This window comes from Artemia franciscana, chromosome 19 (assembly GCF_032884065.1).
Source record: "Artemia franciscana chromosome 19, ASM3288406v1, whole genome shotgun sequence".
NCBI lineage: Eukaryota > Metazoa > Arthropoda > Branchiopoda > Anostraca > Artemiidae > Artemia > Artemia franciscana.
This window is the reverse complement of record NC_088881.1, coordinates 13520964-13543650: the sequence shown is the minus strand read 5'-3', so window position 1 is coordinate 13543650 and position 22687 is coordinate 13520964. Positions and strand designations below refer to the sequence as shown.

The 22687-nt window shown below is 35.9% G+C and overlaps 1 protein-coding gene across 3 annotated transcripts in view; it reads left to right on the top strand.

Moving 5' to 3' along the window:
- The window catches only part of LOC136039305 (bridge-like lipid transfer protein family member 1), a 279590-nt gene that overhangs the window by 74595 nt on the left and 182308 nt on the right, over positions 1-22687 (top strand). For all 3 annotated transcript variants that reach the window (XM_065722912.1, XM_065722913.1, XM_065722911.1), the window contains exons 18-20: positions 1807-2114; positions 7803-8099; positions 21571-21628. In XM_065722912.1, the coding sequence (XP_065578984.1) occupies positions 1807-2114; positions 7803-8099; positions 21571-21628 (663 nt within the window). The remainder of the gene's footprint in view (positions 1-1806; positions 2115-7802; positions 8100-21570; positions 21629-22687) is intronic.

Here is a 22687-nt window from a genome sequence, read left to right as displayed (position 1 = left end):
TAATTGTCCATGGGAAAAACAATCCGTATTCAGATCTATACCTCATTATTCTAATGATTGCCCTTAGCTTTGTTTATGGTAATTACTAATCGAACATTCCCTGTGTCCCCGTCGTCATTTATATATCCCCCTGTGCCCCCCGGCGTCCCCGTTGTAGTTGTGTCCCTGTGTCCCGGTCGTCATTTATATTCCCTGTGTCCCGGTCGTCATTTGTGTCCCGGTGTCCCAGTCTGTAATTTCTCTTTGAGTGTCCCGGTCGTCATTTATATTCCCTGTGTCCCGGTTTCCCGGTCGTCATTTGTTTCCCGGTCTTTAATTTCTCTTTGAGTGTCCCGGTCGTTATTTAGATTCCCTGTGTCCCGGTCGTCATTTGTGTCCCGGTGTCCCGGTCTGTAATTTTGTCAGTCGACAAACATGACGTCAGTCGACAAACAACTTCATGACGACATACAACTCAATCCTTATAATGACGTCAGTCGACAAACATGACATCAGTCGACACACAAACATGACATCAGTCGACAGACACACAAACAAACAACTTATTTATATATATATATAGATAATAAGATTTTCATATGTAATTGTAATAATATAATGTGTTTTATAATATATTATAATAAAACTCTTTATAACATAACTTATATTTTGATTTTATGTATATTTTGTATAATATTGTTTTTATAAAATAGTATTGTTCGCTGATGACTTCTTTTTCATCCTATCAAACGATTTAATGGTTTTGTATAGTCTTTTCTACTGTTTGATTTGTATGAAATTGTAGCTGATCGTTTTAGGTTTTAATATTGCTCTCTTAACTTTTGGTAAACGTGTTTTGGGTAACGTTTCTTAAATTTAATTCTGTAGTAAGTTAAGCAATCTTTAATAGATTAAAAACTTCAAATTCATTATCTTCCTCTGTGTTCCTTTTTGATAATAAAAACCCTTAAAAAAAGCGATAAATTTTGTGCTACATGATGCTGTTAGTTCCATTAACTTATTTCATAGTTAAACAGCTTTAAGCTGAAGGCTGAAGTCTTGTATAAAGTTATTCCACTGTTATATCAGTTCCTCCTTTTGAGGAACTGATATAACTCCTCCTATCTATTAAACATGCTCTTAGGGATGTTTATATAAATTCTCCTAGATATGACTCCTCCTATCTATTAAAAATGCTCTTAGGGATGTTGATATAACTCCTCCTAGATATAACTCCTCCTATCTATTAAACATGCTCTTAGGGATTTGATACAACTCCTCCTAGATATAACTCCTCCTATCTATTAAACGTGCTCTTAGGGATGTTAATATAACTCCTCCTAGATATAACTCCTACTATCTATTAAACATAATCTTAGGGATGTTGCTTTATAGCTGTTTTTCATAATCCCCATAATATGCGGAATAGCCATTTCCTTCATTAACATCCCACTCTTCAAATCTAAGAATTAGTCTATTAAATTTTTAATTCATGTTCCACTTCTTTTTCAAACTCGTTTTTTTACTCATTATTAAGTTTTGTTAATAATTGAACACATACTGTTTCTTTCGCGTGCTCATAGCTCTCCTGTTAGCTTTAAAAACAGGAAAATGACTGCATTTTTGGGTCACAATTTTTCCCGTTATATGCGTTTTAGATTGATCTTAGGGAGAATACCCATGTTTCTTATAGTAAATCGTTAATTGTAATGAAGATCACAGGTCTAACTGAATGTCTCGTATGTATTATTTTATAATGTTGTCCTATGTAAAAATAAGCTTTGTGTGTGTGTGGAAACCTGTTCAAATTTATGTTTCTTTTTATAGCCCGTAAAGGATCTTCAACTGAAAGTTCAAATAGCGAGGATACTTTAATCATTAGAGAATTGCCATCAAAATGGAATCGATCAGCTGGGCCGGGTAGAACGTGTAGTTCGTCTGTTTTGTCTCGTGAAAGGAATGAATTTGATGGTGTGACAAATAGTTTACAAAAGCCGCAGATAGATCGTGAGATATCTCTTTCAACACCTGCTGTGAATAATTCGAGGAGCTCGCTTGTACGGATGCAAAATGTAACCCCAACGCCTTCTCTGGATGCCCAAGGGAGTGTCAGATCGTCCGAGTATAATTCGGAGGTAAGTCTCAAAGCTGTATAAGATATGTTATGTATATGGTTTCCCTTCGATCCTGTTGTAGTACAGGAGATCAATGCTCTGCTTGGTAATACGGGGCTCGGAATTCGATCCCCACCGCAGCAAGGTTGGGCGAAAAGCTTGATTCGTGTCCCTTTAAAAAAGACCTGGCAACTGAAGCGTAGATTCGACGACATATGCGCCAGCAGAGGCTCTGGAAGATCTTTATCCTTCTTTTACACCCAAACACGATGTCACTCTTAATTACCCAGCTAACAAGAAAAATACCAACAATAAAAAACTGTATTTAGTTTAAATTTTAGAAAAAAAACCTTATTCAAATAAACTCAGTAAAATTATTTAAAATAGAATTTAAACTAATTTAAGGTAAATATCAACTTTAGAAATAAATGGCGATATAAAATTCCTCTTATAATTTACAATGACTGGAATGATATTCCATCTGCAGGTAACTCTTGATGGGGAATGGTAAGAGGGTCCGATAAGTTAATTAAAGCTCTTCCGGTTGTTTTGCTTCTGTTTATTAAGCATTCTTATTCTTCACTTTCTGTTATTTATCTTGGTTTGTTTTTTAATGATTTTTTAAATTTATTTTTTCTTGATATTTTAATTTACCATTTTAATGAAATACAGCTGTTTGTTGTTTGTCTTTGTTTCTAACGTTTTTGCAAATTTTCCAAAGTTTGGCTTACAAGTGGGCTCCTTTCTGATTTAGGCCTTGCAAGACATATTCCAGGATTTGAATTGGATTTTAAGTCTATTTTCTCTTATAAATTTATTTTCATAAAATTTAATCTTTGCAAGGGGGGGGCGATTTTTTCATGTTCTAATATAGCCTTTAGATTCAAAATATCATCCACTTATAACGGAACAATTAAGGGCTCATGAAATGTAAATGTGGTGGATTGGGAGGATCTAAAAGCCCATCAAGAAGACAAAAGTCCTCTTTCATGTCCTCAAAGGCCTTTAAAGCTTTCACATTACTTCTTACAGAATTATTGAACCAATAGCAGTTTTGCAGTTGAAACTATTTCCTAATGCCGAGGGTTTCGATTTTTATGATGATAATTTTTAGATTATTGTACATGGTTAATATCAGCAAGAGGAAACTTTGTCACACTTGGTGATAGGAGAAAATATCTGGGAGGGGTGAATTTGAGGGGTAAAAGATAATTCCTTTTTTCCCACTGGGTGGTGAGGGGAAGGATATCTTATTTCATTTTTTAGGTTTTTGTGAAGAACTGAACGGTCTAAGGGGGGAAATTTTTCTGGGATGGAAGACAATGGAAGAATGGGTGGATATAATATTAAGTGGTAATTTTTTGGGGGGATTAAGCAGCTGGATAAGTTCATTGGCACATATATGAGACAGAGGGACTATTTCTTTTAATTTCTTTATAATTTGATCTGGATTATATTCCTTTTTCCCAATGGATGGGGAGGGGGAGGATATCTTATTCCATTTTTTAGGTTTTTATGAAGAACTAAACGGTCTGAGGGGGGAAATTCTTCTGGGATAGAAGACAATGGAAGAATGAGTGTATATAATATTAAGTTATAATTTTTTGGGGGGGATTAAGCGGATGGGTAAGTTTATAGGCACAGCTATGAGGCAGAGGTACTATTTTCTTTAATTTATTTATAATTTAATCTGGATTAAAGGGTTTTTATTTCTTTACGATTTGTACAGTATTAAATTTTTGAATAAGTCATGGCCGGTAAAGGCTTTTGGAGTTATTAAATAAAACAAATCCGAAAGATATTTTCAGAGAAAAACGCGTTATTTTTATATAAATAAGATATTCGATTTTCTTTATTCAAATTTGGCTTAGAAATGTGAAATGAACTATAAATAAAATGTGAAATGGTTTAATAAATAAATAAAGCCCGTTCACACATGCATTATTCTCCTCTACTGGAGGAACAGAGTCAAATTTTCTTTTCCCTTTTTCAAAATTTTTCAAGTTAAAACAAGAGCTAAGAGCTCATATGGCACTTGTGACGAGGTCAAAAGAGCCAAGAGCTCATATGGTATGAGCTCTAGCAAAATTCTAAGAATCAATAGACTGCTTTAAAAGGAAAATCAGAGACATAATGCCGGTTGGGATTTAAAATAAGAGCTCTGAGTCACGAAGTCCTTCTAAATATGAAAATTCATTTAGATCCGATCACCCACTTGTAAGTTAAAAATACTGGTTGAATCGGGGAAAACGACTTTATCAAGTCAATTTGTCAGTTCCCTGACACGCCTACCAATTTTCATCGTCCTAGCACGTCCAGAAGCACCAAACTCGCCAAAGCACTGAACCCCACCACCTTACTCCACCAAAGAGAGCGGATCCAGTCCGGTTACGTCAATCACGTATCTACGACATTTATAAGCGTTTTCCAAGATTTCCGGTTTCCTCCTCCAACTCCCCCCAACGTAAAAAGATCTGGTCGGTATTTGAAATAACAGCTCTTGAGACATGAGTTCCTTCTAAATATCAAATTGCATTAAGATCTGGTCACCCGTTCTTAAGTTAAAAATACCTCAATTTTTCTGATTTTTCCAAATTAACAACCCCAAGCCTCCTCAAAGAGAACGGATCCGTACCAATTATTTCAATCTCGTATCTATAACTTATGCTTATTCTTCCTATCAAGTTTCATCCCGATCTCTCCACTCTAAGGGTTTTCCAAGATTTCCGGTTTCCAAGATTTTTGTTTCCCCCCTCCAACCATCTATGTCCTCGTATCCGATTCGAATTGAAACTGGAGCATCTGAGACAGAAGATTATTCTATATATCAAGTTTCATTAAGATCCGATCACCCATTCGTAAGATACCTCGATTTTCACGTTTTCCAAGAATTTTGGTTTCCCCTTCCAACTCCCTTCAATGTCACCGGATCTGGTCGAGATTTAAAATGAGAGTTCTAAAGCATAAGATCCTTCTAGATATCAAATTTCATTAAGATCTGATCACCCATTCGTTTATTACAAATACCTCATTTTTTCTAATTTTTCCGAATTACTCCCTCCCCCCCAACTCCACCAAAGAGAGCAGATCCGGTCCGGTTATGTCCGTCACCTATCTTGGACTTGTGCTTATTCTTTCCACCACGTTTCATCCTTATCTCTCCGCTTTAAGGGTTTTCCATGATTTCCACCCCCCTCCTAATGACACTGGATCCGGTTGGGATTTAAAATAAGAGATCTAAGTTCCGAGATCCTTCTAAATATGAAATTTCATTAAGATACGATCTCTCTTTCTTAAGTCAAAAATACCTCATTTTTCTAATTTTTAGAATTAATCCCCCCCCAACTCCCCCAAAGAGAGCAGATCCGTTCCGGATATGTCAATCCCGTATCTAGGACTTGTGTTTATTTTTCCCCACCAAGTTTCATCCCAATTCCTCCATTCTAAGCGTTTTCCAAGATTTTAGGTTCCGCCCCCCCCCCACCTCCCCTTCACCGAATCCGGTCTTGATTTGAAATAAGATTTCTGAGACACGATATCTTTCTAAACGTCAAATTTCATTAAGATCCGATCACTCCTTCGTAAGTTAAAAATACCTCATTTTTTTGATTTTTCAGAATTAACCCTGCTCCCCCAACTCCCCCAAAGAGAGTGGTTCCGTTCCGGTTATTTCAATCACGTATCTAGGACTTATGATTATTTTTACCACCAGGTTTCATCCTGATTCCTCCACTCTAAGCGTTTTCCAAGATTTTGGGTCCCCCCCAACTCCCCCCAATGTCACCGCATCCGGTCGAAAGAAGAGCTTAATTTAAAAGAAGAACTCTGAGACACGATATCCTTCTAAACATAAGTTTCATTAAGATCCGATCACTCCTTCGTAAGTAAAAAATACCTCTTTTTTTGATTTTTCAGAATTAACCCTCCTCCTCCAACTCCCCCGAAGAGAGCGGTTCCGTTCCGGTTATTTCAATTACGTATCTAGGACTTATGATTATTTTTACCACCAAGTTTCATCCCGATTCCTCCATTTTCCAAGATTTTAGGTCCCCCCCCAACTCCTTCCAATGTCACCGCATCCGGTCGAAAGAAGAGCTTAATTTAAAAGAAGAGCTCTGAGACACGATATCCTTCCAAAAATCAAATTTCATTAAGATCCGATCATTCCTTCGTAAGTTAAAAATACCTCATTTCTTCTATTTTTCAGAATTAACCCCCCCCCCCAACTTCTTCAAAGAGAGTGAATCCGCTCCGGTTATGTCAATCACGTATCTAGGACTTGTGCTTATTTTTCCCACCAAGTTTTTTACCAATCCCTCAACTCTAAGCGTTTTCCGAGATTTTTGGTTCACCCCTCAATTCCCCCCAATGTCACCGGATCCAGTCAGGATTTAAATTAAGAGGTCTGAGACACGATATTCTTCCAAACTTCTGATTTCATTAAGATCCGTTCACTCCTTCGTAAGTTAAAAATACCTCATTTTTCTAATTTTCAGAATTCCCCCCCCCCCCCAACCCTCCCAAACAGAGCAGATCCGTTCCGGTTATTTCTATTACGTATCTAGGAATTCTGATTATTTTTCCCACCAAGTTTCATCCCGATCACTCCATCCTAAGCGTTTTCCAAGATTTCAGGTTCCCCCCCCCCAACTCCCCCCGATTTCAGCGGATCTGGTCGGGATTCAAAATAAGAGCTCTGAGACACGATATCCTTCCAAAAGTCAAATTTCATTAAAATCCGATCACTCCTTCGTAAGTTAAAAGTACCTCATTTTTTCTAGTTTTTTAAAATTAACCCTCCCCCCAACTCCTTCGAAGAGAGTGGATCCGCTCCGGTTATTTCAATCACGTATTTAGGACGTATCTAGGTGCTTATTTTCCCACCAAGTTTCTTCACGATCCCTCAACTCTAAGCGTTTTCCGAGATTTTAGGTTCCCCCCTCAATTCCCCCCAATGTCACCGGATCCAGTCAGGATTTAAAATAAGAGCTCTGAGACAATATACTCTTCCAAACTTCAAATTTCATTAAGATCCGATCACTCCTTCGTAAGTTAAAAATACCTCATTTTTTTTAATTTTCAGAATTACCCCCCCCCCCCCCCAAAAAAAAAACAGAGCAGATCAGTTCCGGTTGTGTCAATCTCGTATCTAGGACTTCTGATTATTTTTCTCAGCAAGTTTCATCCCGATCCCTCCATTCTAAGCTTTTTCAAACATTTTAGGTCCCCCCCCCACTCCCCCCAATTTCAGCGGATCTGGTCTGGATTTAAAATAAGAGCTCTGAGACACGATATCCTTCCAAACATAAATTTTCATTAAGATCCCATCACCCGTTCGTAAGTTAAAAATACTTTATTTTTTATTTTTTTCGAATTAACCGACCCCCCACTCCCCCCCCCCCCCCCATAGATGGTCAAACCGCGAAAACGACTATTTCTAATTTTAATCTGGTGTGGTCCTTGATACGCTTGCCAAATTCCATCGTCCTAGCTTACCTGGAAGTGCCTAAAGTAGCAAACCCGGGACAGACAGACTGACAGAATTGCTATGTGTCACTTGGTTAATACCAAGTGCCATAATAAATGATACTCGTTTGTTAAAGTTTGTTTTCTATCGTTCTCAATTTAGGTGAAAAAGAAATGCTTATGAATTTTTTATTTCATTAACTAGTCATTTTCTATGCATATAAAAATATTGTTTATCCTTAGCTGTTCTTGTCTGCTGAGGAGTACGACAGTGACAGTACCATTGGTAATGAAAGTGACGATGACAGTGAGCGGCAACTTATGATACGGAAGAAAACCGGCCCTGGAACGTCGGCAGTTCGAAAATCAATTAGTAGAATGGGTTCAAACTCGAGTCTCTCATCAACTAGTTCTTTCAGCTCTGCAGTTTCCTCACAGAATGATAGAGAGCTGTCACTAGTTGATCTGCGAATGCAGAGTAGCAAACCAGTTAGTCAGTCGCCGCTTTTGATGGGAACATATATGAATCACTTGACTCAGGTAATGAAACTGCACCAATAAAATATTTATTTTAAAGGAAACTACTATTATAAATTAGGGAAAAAATACGGTACTTATCTGTTATCCAGTACACACTCAAGAATTTGGATTTATAGGTACGGGGTTGAAACAACTGAGACGCTGGAAAGGTAGATAGTGTATATATATATATATATATATATATATATATATATATATATATATATATATATATATATATATATATATATATTATATATATATATATATATATATATATATATTTGGCTTTATATTTGTACATTAAGGGGCTGGGGATTTAGTATAGCGGGGCTGCATGCAAAGTGTGACCTAACCAAAATAACTACTAAATATTTGTCAAAATGTAGCTACAATGTAGTTTTTATCTGATCCGAGGCTAATCGTCTCCGTGTATGAGCAGCGATAAACTAGTTATTGTCTGAATTTATAGATCCAAATTCTCGAGTGTGTACTGGCTAACAGATTTGTACCAACCATACTTCTGACGAAGGAAGCAAATAGTACTTGTAAAAGAGAGATAATGCTATACAGATAATGGTATACTGTAAATATCCTAATAATTATTTATATGGATTATTCTCGTCATTGACGTTGTAAATTATAATATTGATAATGTTATATAATATAATGAAAATAACAAAAATATTAATAGATTACTAGCGATGATAAGATTTGATGATGCCTATTAGATTAGAGACACTATATGTGACGCCAACTCATGAATCTGTTGTGGGTGTTACAAGGATTTCTTATCTATATTTTTTAATGATACAAAAAAAGTTACACTCTTCTTACACTCCCTTCCCTCACCCTTCTAATTGGCACCCCTGCATGCAGTAGTTAAATCTTAATAGAATAATAATAGGATTTTAGAAAGAAGAGAGTATGTGCTGATCAAATTAGATAATTTCGAAGACGACACTGCCTTTCCATGACGAAAGTAAAACAGTTCAAAATAGGGATGAAACCTTTTTATTGACAGTGAATAGATATAAAATTATTTAACTGGATATTTTGAACACATATACAGTGTTCATCATCAGCAGTAAAACTAAAAGACATGAATAAAAATAAACAAAATTTATGCTTAATAAACTAATTACATATACTTTATTGCTCTAATTTTTTTCAATGCAACAGTGGAAGCCAATCTCTTTGACCTTTTCGGTTCCGGTTCATTAGATTTATCTGACATATTACGTGGACAGAGGTCATAGCTGTTAGGTGAGGTGATATTTACTTTATTTGACCTCAGTAAATTATCATAAATTGAGTTCAATCCAAATTCACCTGTATCTATGTTTATAGAATTATTCTTGAATAATTTTTTTTTAATTTCGATTGTTTCCCTGAAAATTTGCTTTAAACCTTGGTCCCTAGAAATCAAAGAAACATTTTCAAGAAACATCTTTTCTGGATTTTAAGATTTACAGAAAACCTACTAACAATAACAGATTTTTGTCGTTTTTCTCCGGTCATGCTCGCCAAGTAAAAATTGGTTTAATCATATCCTTAACTGACAGCATTTTTAGAATTGGCTCTCCAAAATTCATTGAGGAGGAATTATTGTTGTTAAAAGAGATTTTAATAAGTAATCATTATCCGGGTTGGTTAATTGACCAGACTTTTTCGAAAAGAAGGAAACAATTTCTAGAATTTTCTGACGATATTCTGGAAACAACAGAAAAGAAGATATTTTTTGTTCTCTACCATATGTTCCTGGTTTGAGTGAAAAACTTAACAGAATTTTAAAAAATAATGGTTTAAAGGTAGTTTTAAGAGGTAGTAATACTTTGGCTAGTTTTTTTAAATTCTGGAAAGGATCGGACTTCTGTAGAGCAATAAAGTGAGGTTTATAAAATCCCATGTACTTGTGGAAGTTCTTATGTGGGACGTGCTAACCAGAATTTAAAAATGATATTGCTACAACATCATAATTCTATTTCTTCGTCTTTAAAGCAAAATACCAAACCTGAAGATTTCACGTCGGCCCTCTCGGAACATATCTTTAATTATCCAAATCATTTTATTTTGTTTGAAAATGTTTCTTTGATTTCTAGGGACCAAGGTTCAAAGTCCATAAACAGAGATACAGGTGAATTTGGATTGAACTCAATTTATGATAATTTACTGAGGTCAAATAAAGTAAATATCACCTCACTTAACAGCTATGACCTCTGTCCACGTAATATGTCAGATAAATCTAATGAACCGGAACCGAAAAGATCAAAGAGATTGGCTTCCGCTGTTGCATTGAAAAATAAGAGCAATAAACTATATGTAACTAGTTTATTAGGTATAAATTTTGTTTATTTTTATTCATGTCTTTTAGTTTTACTGCTGATGATGAACACTGTATATGTGTTCGAAATATCCAGTTAAATAATTTTATATCTATTCACTGTCAATAAAAAGGTTCCATCCCTATTTTGAACTGTTTTACTTTTGCTGATCAAAATTTACCTGCGAAGGTAACATCTTGAAATAACATCCCTGGTAAATAAACTAAATTGAGGAGTGTTATGTGCAAAAGTTATATGCTGCAGTTAAGAAAGGAAGTGAGATAAAATATTTATTTCGAAAAATTTCTATCGCAAGTTCCGAAGGGCTGAATTCGAATTTTGGTGTAAAAAAACAAAACAAACAAGCGATATTATCATAAAAAAGAACTTAAAACAGTGGCAAAACAACAATATCACAATTAAAAATCATTCCTTAGTCAAAGTAATTAAAATCTAAGGTTTCGGATTGAGTTAAAAAGAAAAAAAAAACAGTAAAATTAAAAAAAATAATAGTATATATAACAAAAAAAATTGAAGAGACATATAAAAAGGCGAGGGGGAGGATGAAGAAGTGAACGAATTTAAAATTGGGGCAACACTAGTACCAAACAATAAAAGAGGAAAACTAGAAGGGTGTTTTGTTTATTATTATTTTTTTATGGCACTTGGTATTAACCAAGTGACATATAGCAGTCGCCAATTCTGTCGGTCTGTCTGTCTGTCTGTCGGTCTGTCCCGGTTTTGCTACTTTAGGCACTTCCAGGTAAGCTAGGACGATGAAATTTGGCAAGCGTATCAGGGACCGCACCAGATTAAATTAGAAATAGTCGTTTTCCCGATTTGACCATCTGGGGGGGAGTGGGGGCCCGGTTAATTCGCAAAAAATAGAAAAAATGAAGTATTTTTAACTTATCAGCGGGTATTTGGATCTTAATGAAATTTCATGTTTGGAATGATATTGTGTCTTAGAGCTCTTATTTTAAATCCCGACCGGATCTGATGACATTGGGGGGAGTCGGAGGGGGAAAACCTAAAGTCCCGGTTTTGCTACTTTAGGCACTTCCAGGTAAGCTAGGACGATGAAATTTGGCAAGCGTATCAGGGACCGGACCAGATTAAATTAGAAATAGTCGTTTTCCCGATTTGACCATCTGGAGGGGGGGAGTAGGGGCCGGTTAATTCGGAAAAATAGAAAAAATGAAGTATTTTTAACTTATGAGCGGGTGATTGGATCTTAATGAAATTTGATATTTGGAATGATATTGTGTCTCAGAGCTCTTATTTTAAATCCCGACTGGGTCTGATGACATTGGGGGGAGTTGGAGGGGGGAAACCTAAAATCTTGGAAAACACTTAGAGTAGAGGGATCGGGATGAAACTTGATGGGAAAAATAAGCGCAAGTCCTAGATACATGATTGACATAATCGGAACTTATTTGTTCTCTTTGGGGTAGTTGGGGGGGGATTAAGTCTTGAAAATTAGAAAAATGAGGTATTTTCAACTTGCGAACGGGTGATCGGATCTCAATGAAATTTGATGTTTAGAAGGATATCGTGTCTTAGAGCTCTTATTTTAAATCCCGACCAGATCTTGTGATGGGGGCGGGGAGTTGGGAGGGGGAACCTAAAACTTGGAAAACACTTAGAGTGGAGGGATCGGGATGAAACATGGTGGGAAAAATAAACACAAGTCCTAGATAGATGATTGACATAAACGGAACGGATCCGCTCTCTTTTGGGTAGTTGGGGGGGGGGGTTAATTCTGAAAAATTAGAAAAAATGAGGTATTTTTAACTTACGAACGGGTGATTGGATCTCCATGAAATTTGATTTTTAGAAGGATATCGTGGCTCAAAGCTCTTATTTTAAATCCTGACCGGATCTGGTGACATTGGGGGAAGTTTGGGGTGGGGAGACCTAAAATGATGGGAAACGCTTAGATTGGAGGGATTGGGATGAAACTTGGTTGGAAAAATAAGCAAAAGTCTTGCATACGTAATTTACATAATTGGAACGGATCCGCTCAATTGCGGGGGGGGGGGGGGGGGTAATTCTGAAAAATAAGAAAAATAACGTATTTTTAACTTACGAAGGAGTGATCGGATCTTCATGAAACTTCATATTTAGAAGGACCTCGTAACTCTGATATCTTATTTTAAATCTCAACCGGATCAAACGTAATTGGGGGGGGGCAGTTGGGGGGACCGGAAATCTTAGAAAATACTTAAAGCGGTGAGATCAGGATGAAACTGGATGGGAAGAATAGAAACCTGTCTAAGATACGTGACTGACATAACTGGACCGGATCTGCTCTCTTTGGTGGAATTGGGAGGGGGGAGGTAATTTTGAAAATTGAGGTATTTGTAACTTACGAAAGGGTGACCAGATCTTAATGAAATTTGATATTTAGAAGGATCTTGTGCTATAAAGTTTAACTTTAGGTTCTGACCTTCTCACAAGTGCCAAATGAGCTCTTGGCTCTTGGCTCTTCCGATCTCGTACCATATGAGCTCTCGGCTCTTCCGACCTCGTCCAAATGAGCTCTTGGCTCTTCCTCGTACCATATGAGCTCTCGGCTCTTCCGACCTCGTCACAAGTGCCATATGAGCTCTTAGCTCTTGTTTTGTAATGAAGGGGACAAGAGTTTTTTTCTATATTGAGAGGTAAAGCAACGAATGGGGACAAGATAAGAACGGGTTCAGAAAGAGTCCTAGGAGGGCGGAGTCTGGGTGGAGAATGTTGTTTGGAGAAAATGTTTCTGCGTTAGATTCGCTATTACATTTTTAGTGAAAGGAAGAAACAATGTAAACTCTCCTGCGCTCAAGCGTTTTAAGGCTGCGACACCTGCGTTCGAATGGTTCAGATATTGCACGTTACCTTCTTTGAAAATTATTCCAAGGGCTCTTTTTTAGATGGATTCAATGTTTTTTATTCATTATGGGAGATGCCAGGGTGTCAAACTGGACAGTGATGTTCAAGATGCAGGCGGACAAAGGAAGTATAAATCCTTGAACGGAAGGGGGACATCCCATTTATTTAGGAGCTTAAGGTGCATTATGTCTATCGACAATATCTTTATAGTGGATATACTACTTTAAATCAAAAGAAGCATCACGCCAAGTAATCTAAAGCAGGACACGTAAATTTCTGTGGGGGAATATTATCTTATATACACAATCTCTGACTGTTAAAAGTGGTTTCAAAAAGTTTTGTTCGTACATGTAATGTCGTTGACAATTCTTTGGTATCTCTAGTCATCATGTCATGCAAAACGGCCGGGTGTTGAGGAATATTGACAGATATAAGGCCTACTGACAATAGGGATGAATTTAAATCATTGCTACTCTTTGACTGCACAGAGTACAAGCCTTGAGATTATCTGACTGTGAATTTGAAGACTGTTTGCTGATTTGGTGTAATGCCTTCCAGTAAAACAATCATTGCTTGGCCTAAGTGACAGCTGAGAGAGTCTGGCTTTTGCAGTGTCGTAGAAAGCCCTTGTCTAGAATTGTTGGAATTAACGTAAGGAAATTTCTTTTCACTTCGGAGACAAAGACAAAGAGAGAAAAAGATGATTACACGATTGCTGAAACAAAAGCGAGAAAAAAGTACTCTAAATAGGAGTTTTCTTATCAAATTTCAAATAAAGTCGTTGTATCAATATTCATTCCTTTTCCATATTCTTTCCAATATTTCCACATATTTTACAATATTTCAAATAAAGTCGTTGTATCCATATTCATTCCTGAAAGGAGCATTGAATTTGTAGGTATTATCAAAGACCACAATATCTTTCCATGACGTATAATCCTTTTATTAAATAGTGAACCACAGCAAAATAATCTCTGGATATTTCGGCCACATATACATTGGCCGTCATCAGCAAATAAACTAAAATGATACAAATATAACCTCGACATTTATACAAGATATATTAATTGAATATTATTTAACCCCCTTGTTTTCTCAAAGCAGTTAGAGATGCAAATCTCTTTGATTTCCATGTTTCCGGACCATTGACTTTATCGGCTAAAGCAAAGTCATTGGAATTGACAGAAAGAAAATTTACTTTATTTGACTGTAGTAGATTACCATAAATTGTATTTAAGCCAAACTTACCCGCATCTCTGTTCAAAACCCGGTTCTTGAATGAATTCTGTTTTAATCTCAGTAGTTCCCTAAAAACTTGTTTTAAACCCTGGTCCGTAGAAACCAGAGAAAAATTTTTGAAGCTGATAAAATCGTCTGAAAAATTAAAGATATGTTCCAAAAGAGCTAACGTGAAACTTTTAGGTTTGAATTTGTTCTTTATGGTTGACGAAATAGATTGTTCTTTAGTAAACTGATTTTTAAATTCTGGTTACGACAAGCTACTACAGATAGATTACTAAAGTCAGATCACTAGTTAGATTTACAGTTAGATTATAGTTAGATTAGTTCAAGTTACTCAATTAAGTTGACTCTCTAAAAAATTCATTTACACTTGGCCCAATGAACCTTCTCTTCGCCAGGGGCTTGGCAGCAACCCCTGTATTTTCATGGGGAAAATCTTTTTGCATGGTAATTGCGGGTGAATTATTGTATTCTTCCTTCGCCATTGACCGGTCCCTTGTTTTGCTGAGGCCGGCCATTGGATATGGGTTCGAAATATTCATTTAAGGTTAAAGTTCCACTGTATTACGAAACATACCCTATTATTGTTTTACTTGTTGTTTGTGTTTATGATGGAAAGGCAGTGTGGTCTTTGTCGCTATTTGATTTGGTTTGAAAAAAGTGGCTTGATATTGGTGGCCTTGAAAATGTTAAAAGGCTTTCAGAAAAGCAGATACAAAATCATCTTTTCTTTGAGAAGTACTTTTCAAATGATTCTTTTGACAATAAACACTTTTCAATGAATCTTGTTACTACAGAGCGACTCCTCCAACTTCGATCCTCCTTCTCAAGAAGAGAGTCCTATTGTCACTCTCTTGCAGTAACTATACCTTTTGTAGATAGACAATGTCAAATAATTTATTGCGGAATATCAAAATAAATATTCGCAATATATAAAACTATAAATTAAAATGAGTGGTGAAATATTTTAGGAATGATTTCTTGTATCGCTGTGTTGCTCCGGGCTTGTATGGCTGTAGCTTGTTGCGGTGCCGGGTGTCGTGCTTGTTTTGTGTAATTTTCGGTGGTAGGATATCACGATGCTTTTGTGATGAGAGTCGGCCATGTCCGAAGCCCATTAGAAGTTCGCGCCTTCTTGTTTCAAGCGTTGTTAGACCTGACAGAACAAGACATTCTTCATAAGGTAACAGTGTATCCCCCAAAATCACTCGCAATGCACGCTTTTGTATTCCTTCAAGTTTGTTAGTTTGATCTTTTGTGAGACCTGCGTGCCAGACTGGGTATGCATATTCTAGAATTGGTCTCATGTGAGTTTTGTAGTAAATAGGCATTGCATCTTTGCTTAGATTAAACCGTAATTTTGCCAAAGACCTTTGTAGAGGGATAATTTGGGAAATTGAATGATTTATATGGTCGTCCCATGTCAATCTATTCTCCAATTCAATCAATTCAGAAAAGGAATTCTCCTTTTCTGAATGGGGTACATCGACAGGGAGTAGGGCTCGTGATGAATAGGGAAGCTGCTAAGTCTTGTTTAGACTGGGAAGGTATTAATAATGTGAATACTAATCACTTATTTTATGACTAGAAATTTCAAGGTATCAGTTATTGTAATAATGGCTCTGTCGAGCCGACTGACGGAGATACTAGTGATTCAGGTGAATTTTACTTACAGTTGCAGAAGAAAATAGACAGGGTCCCAGGCAGTTTTTATTATATTTTAACGCCCAAGTCGGAAGAAATAAGCATAGACGGTATCCTAGCCTAGGTAAATATGGTGTAGGAAAAGAAAACAGCAATGGCTATAGACTGTTACAATTTTTTACGTGTAACAATCTAGTTATAACCAAAATGGTGTTTGGTGGTGTTTCAATGGAAGGGGGCATTTTTGGAGTGATTAAGAAACTGATTAGAGATCAATATCAAAGTCTTATTCAAATGAAAGAATGCTAAAGAGAGTTTTTTTTTCAGGCTGAATCGTCCGCAAGCAATTGTACAGGGAGGGGGATTCTCAGCAAGGATGGAACTGTCTGGAGGGAATTTTATGGGGGGGGGGAGGTTTACTTTACGTTGAATGAAATTTCACCGAAGGAGATTTCCATGACGGGGAGGGCGGCCCCCTCCATGCCTGAAGGGTGTCCCCCTCCTCAATACCTTGCTCTTTGCGCTAAAGTTTGACTATTTTAAGAGCGTTTACTAGAACACGGGAGATTTTTAATTAGCATAAGAAGCTTTTTTGAAAGTGCTAACAGCTTTAGCGCAAAGAGTAAGGTAATGAGGAGGGGGCAACCCTTCTTATAAGGAATAAATCTTCCAAAATCAATTCACAAATTTTGTTTATGTTTTTCATGTACGGTGAGCCAAATTCGATCCTGCATTGGTTGAAAAAACGTCCAGAAATTTAAAAAAAAACAAGTTTTTTTTAAAAACTGAAAGTAAGGAGTAACATTAAAACTTAAAACGAACAAAAATCATTCCGTTGTTTGTTTTGTTTTAAAAAGTAGATTTGTGACAAAGAGTCAAACTTTAGTGTGAAGAGCGAGGCGTTGAGGAGGGGACAGCACTTTTCATATACGGAATAATTTTTGTTCGTTTTAAGTTTTAGTATCGTTCCTTACTTTCAGTTAAAAAACTTGTTCTTTTCTTGTAATTCAGAAAAGAAAAGCCTCTTGCCTATTGCTTATGCATAGTATTTGTTATTGGGAAGTATACAGACATTTTTCGGGTGGCAAATTTTCCCTGGGGGAATTCCCAGTGGTGGGATGTGCAGGATGACCCCTCTTAAATACTTAGCTCTTTACACGGTAAAGTATGACTTTGTATCCCCCTCCTTTACGAATTAATAGTAAAACACAAGGCTCGTTAAATTAGAATAAGATAGCTTTTTGAACATTTTAGTTAACATTAGCGTGAAGAGCAAGGTATTATGGAGGGGACGTCCTCCCCATATTGTAATAATCCCTTTCCGTTTAATTTTTAATTTTGATCCTTGCTTTCAGTTGAAAAAACCTGCTTTTTTTGTTTAATCACGAAAAGGCACGAACGACTCTCAGGGGAAACTAGATCTACGTTGCATGGGCAACGTGAGGTGTTGCAGCCAACCTTTGTTCGGCTTCGCCGAGTAATGTATTGCGAGAACAACGCTTTGGTTTTGTTTCCTCGCTTCGATTAAAAGCTGAAGTTGTTAATTTGTAAGGATCTTAAAATAAGTACTAGGTACACCAACTCGCAAAAGTTGCAAACTTCTAATTGCAACTAGCAAGAGTTGCAAACCCCTCATCGCTGAAGATGATTGTAGCCTAAAAGCCGATTATTACTTACAAGTCCCCTACATGTCTTACTACTACCGAATTGATCTCACCATCAAATACACCAGAAACAAATAATAGGTACACCAACTAGCAAAAGTTGCGAACCCTTCATTGCCGAAGATGATTATGAGCAAACAGCCAGCTGTTGCTTAAAACTCCCCTATATGTCTCACAATTGGTATCGGCCTATTTTTGGTTTCAGTGTGTACCTTACTACTGAAGATGTCAACTCCTGTAAACTTTCAAACTGGTATATTCTACGAAGAAATTTTTCTGCCAAAAAATGGCCGACTTATACTTTGATTAGTTCATCAAGAGCTATTGACTGCCGTCGAAAAAAATCCTATCTGTCTTAGTTCAAAAGTTGACTTTTTTTGCCGTAGGCCAAGTTTCTGACGTCATCTTGCAGAAAGGAGCCAAGGATAAACTCTAATTTTTTTTTAGCAATGAGAGAACTTTTAAAGTTTAAGAAGTACATCTGATACCATGACTGTATCGGTCTATTTTTGGTTTCAGTGTGTACCTTACTACTGAAGTTGTCAACCCCTTTAAACTTTCAATCTGGTTTATCTCAAGAAGGAATTTCTTACCAAAAAATGGATCACATATACTTTGGTCAACTCATCTTTAGCATTGATCAATTGATCAACTCATTTCTTTAGCAATGAGAGAACTTTTAAGTTTAAGAGGCACATTTAATACCATTTCTCTACCGCAATCCCAAATGCAAAAAAAAACGAATGATAAACTCAGCTGAAATCACGAACAAAAATGAGTAGAGACAACAGATGGGAGCACTTTCGGTCTCCACTTTTTGTCTCTGTAATTTTTCTATAGATATATTGGCTGTGGGGCCGGGTAACTGCCATAAATTTTTTACGCTTATAGATTTTAATTCATCTTCAATTTGAGACTAGTGCCTGACTGCCTGCCCGCTAGAACGGAGCTTTCCAGTCGAAAGCAGAAACATGGTTTGATGAAACGAAAGCTTGAATACATTAACTTTAGATAGTTCTCTCTGACTTAGGCTATAAGACTCCAAGTCACTTCACACACTATAGGCTCTGGCTCAAGGACAAGCAAAAACCATCCTTTTTGGCCCCAGGCAAGAGCTCTACGAAGCTTTCCAAAATGCAAAGTCATATTCATCAATCCGGCCTAAGGTCCAAACTATCCGTAAAAACCTCAGAGGTTAAACCCTTACCACTTTCTAGGCACAAGCTGAAATTTGGGTGCTTGTTGGCACAAATTTGGCATAAGCTTGTTTATTATTCAATGTTTGGAAAAAAATTGTGCAAAATATTCTTTAGTTACAATTTTTGCTATTAAACTTATGCAACGTGAAGACTTAATTAATTTGAGCCCAAAAAATGATCGGAGATAACGAAATCAGTAGAACAAATATAGAAAGTAAAAACATCGATATATCGTTTAACCAAATTATCGCCCAATGCATTCAATTTAAAGCGAAACATCTCATCCTAAAACTTATCTAATAATGGACTTGAATTAAAACAGTTGTTTTCTTTGGATGTATGAATTAATTGCTTATAGGTAGCAAGATTCCCTCTGCATCGCCTTCTTCAAAGTAGCGTTAATCAACCCTTCAAGAGGAGAATGTGACGTAAATTATGCAAATAAGGTACAACATTTTTCCGGGGTTCTAACCACGACTCATATTTTGGTTAACAAGGTCAAATTCTCTTTGAAGGTCAATGGAGATTAAATTTAGCCAGGAATTAGGCTTTTCGTGGATTTTCCCGACGTAGATAAGAGAAACAAGGTAATGGGCAGTAGAAGGGGATTTAAGATTCTCGAATTGCTTCAGGTTAGTAAGTGGTAGGATTTTTTCTTTAAGCCAATCTGGTTGGAATCCTTCATATTGTTTCGAGAATACAGTAGTCAGAGAGATAGAACGAACACTTTCAAAACGTGGGTTTCTGTCTTTCTTTTTCAAAGGGATGAAATGCTGTGAAAGGGTTGAAATAGATGCTGTTTCCATTGTTATTGTTGGAATTTGCCCAGACACAGTATTCTCGTTGGATAGGACAGATAAGGGCTTTGAATGTAAGTTACTGAAAACATTAATAAAAGGAAATTGGATATCAAAGGGACAAACACCTGTTTTTCTTAGTTTCCCAAGTCTTTTCTCTATCTCAGACGGGGAAATATAGAGAAAAGAAGAGGAAAGAGCACCTGTTGGTAATTGATAAGACAATGCTAAAAGGCTCTGGACAATGGAAGCGAGGAATCTTTTAAGATTATCAGTAGTAATGTCAGGGTACTCAAATATGTTGGAGTTAAGCTGCTCTAGCCTCGCACTCAGCCTTTTAACTTCGGAATGCCAATTTTTTGGTTTATTAGTACTTAAAAAGACAAGTATCCAGTAGTTTAGTTTATGTTGAAAAGTAAAATAGCCATCAAAGCATTTTGTTATTGGTGATTTTTCATTTTGATGCTGACAACAGTTTCAACTTGTAAGTTCTGCATACTCTTTTACCCTATACATATGACACAATTGAACTCATATGTAGTTTAAATACGATTGAACATTTGAAAATTAGCTTCCAGTTTAAGCCTACTTAACGTAGCAAGAAGACGCGCATGAACAAACCTAATAATCCCGAAACCAGCAGCAGAGTTTTGATATTTTTCTTCTTTTTTTTTTTTACTTGGTCTAGTACTTTCTCGCTATGGAATTAGCTTCTCATCAACTCGAAAAAGATGGTTGATTATATTATGCCATTGTAAGATTCAAGAACAAAAGAAGATTAGGTTTGCATCTAGCTGTTGATGAATGCACAATGTGAGTAATGGGCCAACAGCTGTTAAGATTAATAGTCGGGAGTGATTACTAAATACTTTTTTATTTCCCATAATTTAAGGTTACAAAGTGAATTTAGAACTTGGTGATAAGCGGGCTTACGTTATATATGTATTGAGTTTCATAGTTAATAACCAAGCTGGACATGACTAGCATGTGCTCGTTTAGAAAAACCAACATGAGACTCAAATTAAGAACTGCTTGAGCAAAAGTAAGGATTCCAATTGTTCCCGAATTTTATCGGATCCTTAGTTCGTTTTTACACCAAGTCAGTACTTAGCTCATATATACATCTTATCTGTCTACAGATTTGACTTAGCTTGTTTTAAAACTGAGCTTGAGAATTCTTGAACGCTTTTGGCTCCAATACCGTGCAACATGGCTACTTTTACTAAAAATTTGGTAGTAGAGGGGGGGGGGGAGTGGCTGAGCGATCATAGACCTCGTTTATACCTTCAATAATACAAACTCAAATTGTTTGCATGATCCTATTTTAACAAGGTGCAGCGTGCCCTCCTTTCTACTAAAATTTACATGTAAACAATGGACCAGTTTTATAATTTGGGATCCTTAAGGGTATATGGGCTAAATCTTCCCTTAGAGACACACTTTTGGACCTATCGAACGTTCTCAGAGAATTTTTTCTCAAAATGATGAGCTAATGCCAAATGAGGTTACGAGAGTGCTTGGGGGTAAAAAGAGCACTGGAGAGTGACTGGTTATCATCAATTTGTTTTTGGCCCCCCTAAAACGGGTACTAGAACTTATAATTTCCGATCAAACTATCCCCTTATCAAGTTTCTACCATTTTCTATTCAAAGTGGCTGGAAAAAAATTAGTTCATGGGAGACACAGCGATACTGTGTCATATCTGCAAAGGCCTACTGATTATTTTGTAATGATTGTCTCTTTAATTTTAGGTATATTGTACAAAGTGGAAATCTGAAAAGACCATAACTCGACAAGGAATTAGAAAAGGTTGGTTAGCTTTTCCTCTCTGTAGTTTTTTTTACGCATAAACTTAAGAAATTTTATATAATATTTTTTTTGTTAAAATAATATTATATTATTATTAAAATAATTTTCTATTTTATAGTAAAATTTTTTTATAATAAAATTTTCTTATTGGAGCTAATTCTTTCAGGAATTCTTGTACTTTTGAATTATTATTTGTTTATCTTCTGTGTGCACAAAAAAAAAGGAAAAGGGTTGGGATATAAAAATGCCTAACTAAAAGGTATTCTTTTATTCCAGAATCAATCTCTTTAAGATAACTGGTGAATGTGTTTAATATTCATTTCCAGTTAATGTGTCAATTATATATTATCACTCCATTTATATATTTATTATAAGTATTATTGATAAATTCGATAACAATGATATTTGTATATTTTTGCAAAACCGTTCACAGCTCCTCTAATTGAATATATTTGATTTTTTGCTTTTACAGGTTTAATTATCTTGTTATTCTGAATTCTATTCTGAATGAAATAATAATAGAAAATGTACAAACAACAATTATAATAAGTAAGTTTAAATTATAGTTTATTAATTATAGTTTTATATAAAAGTATAAAATTATGGTTATTGATCTTGGTGGAATTTCAATGCAAAGATAATCCACCACGTTAGTACTGCACCAAACTTGAATAGATATTGAAATATTCCGCAGCACATCTTAAATGCTTTGGTATTTTGATACTGTTGAACAATAAATGAAACCTAAACGAACACAAATTTGAAAAAGAATCATAGAAAACAAACTACAGGTATTAATATAAATGAACAAAAAATCTTATAACGAGTAAAACTAGATTGAATATGCAAATCAAGCATAAAACGAACACAAATATTTTGCTATTAAAGTATAAATGAAACCCAAAACGAACAGAAATCAAATAAACAATCATAGCAAATAAACTACTGGTACTAATATAAATCAATAAACAAATATTAGAACGAGTAAAACTAAATTGAATATGCAAATCAAGCTTAAAACGAACACAAATATTTTGCTATTAAAGTATAAATAAAACC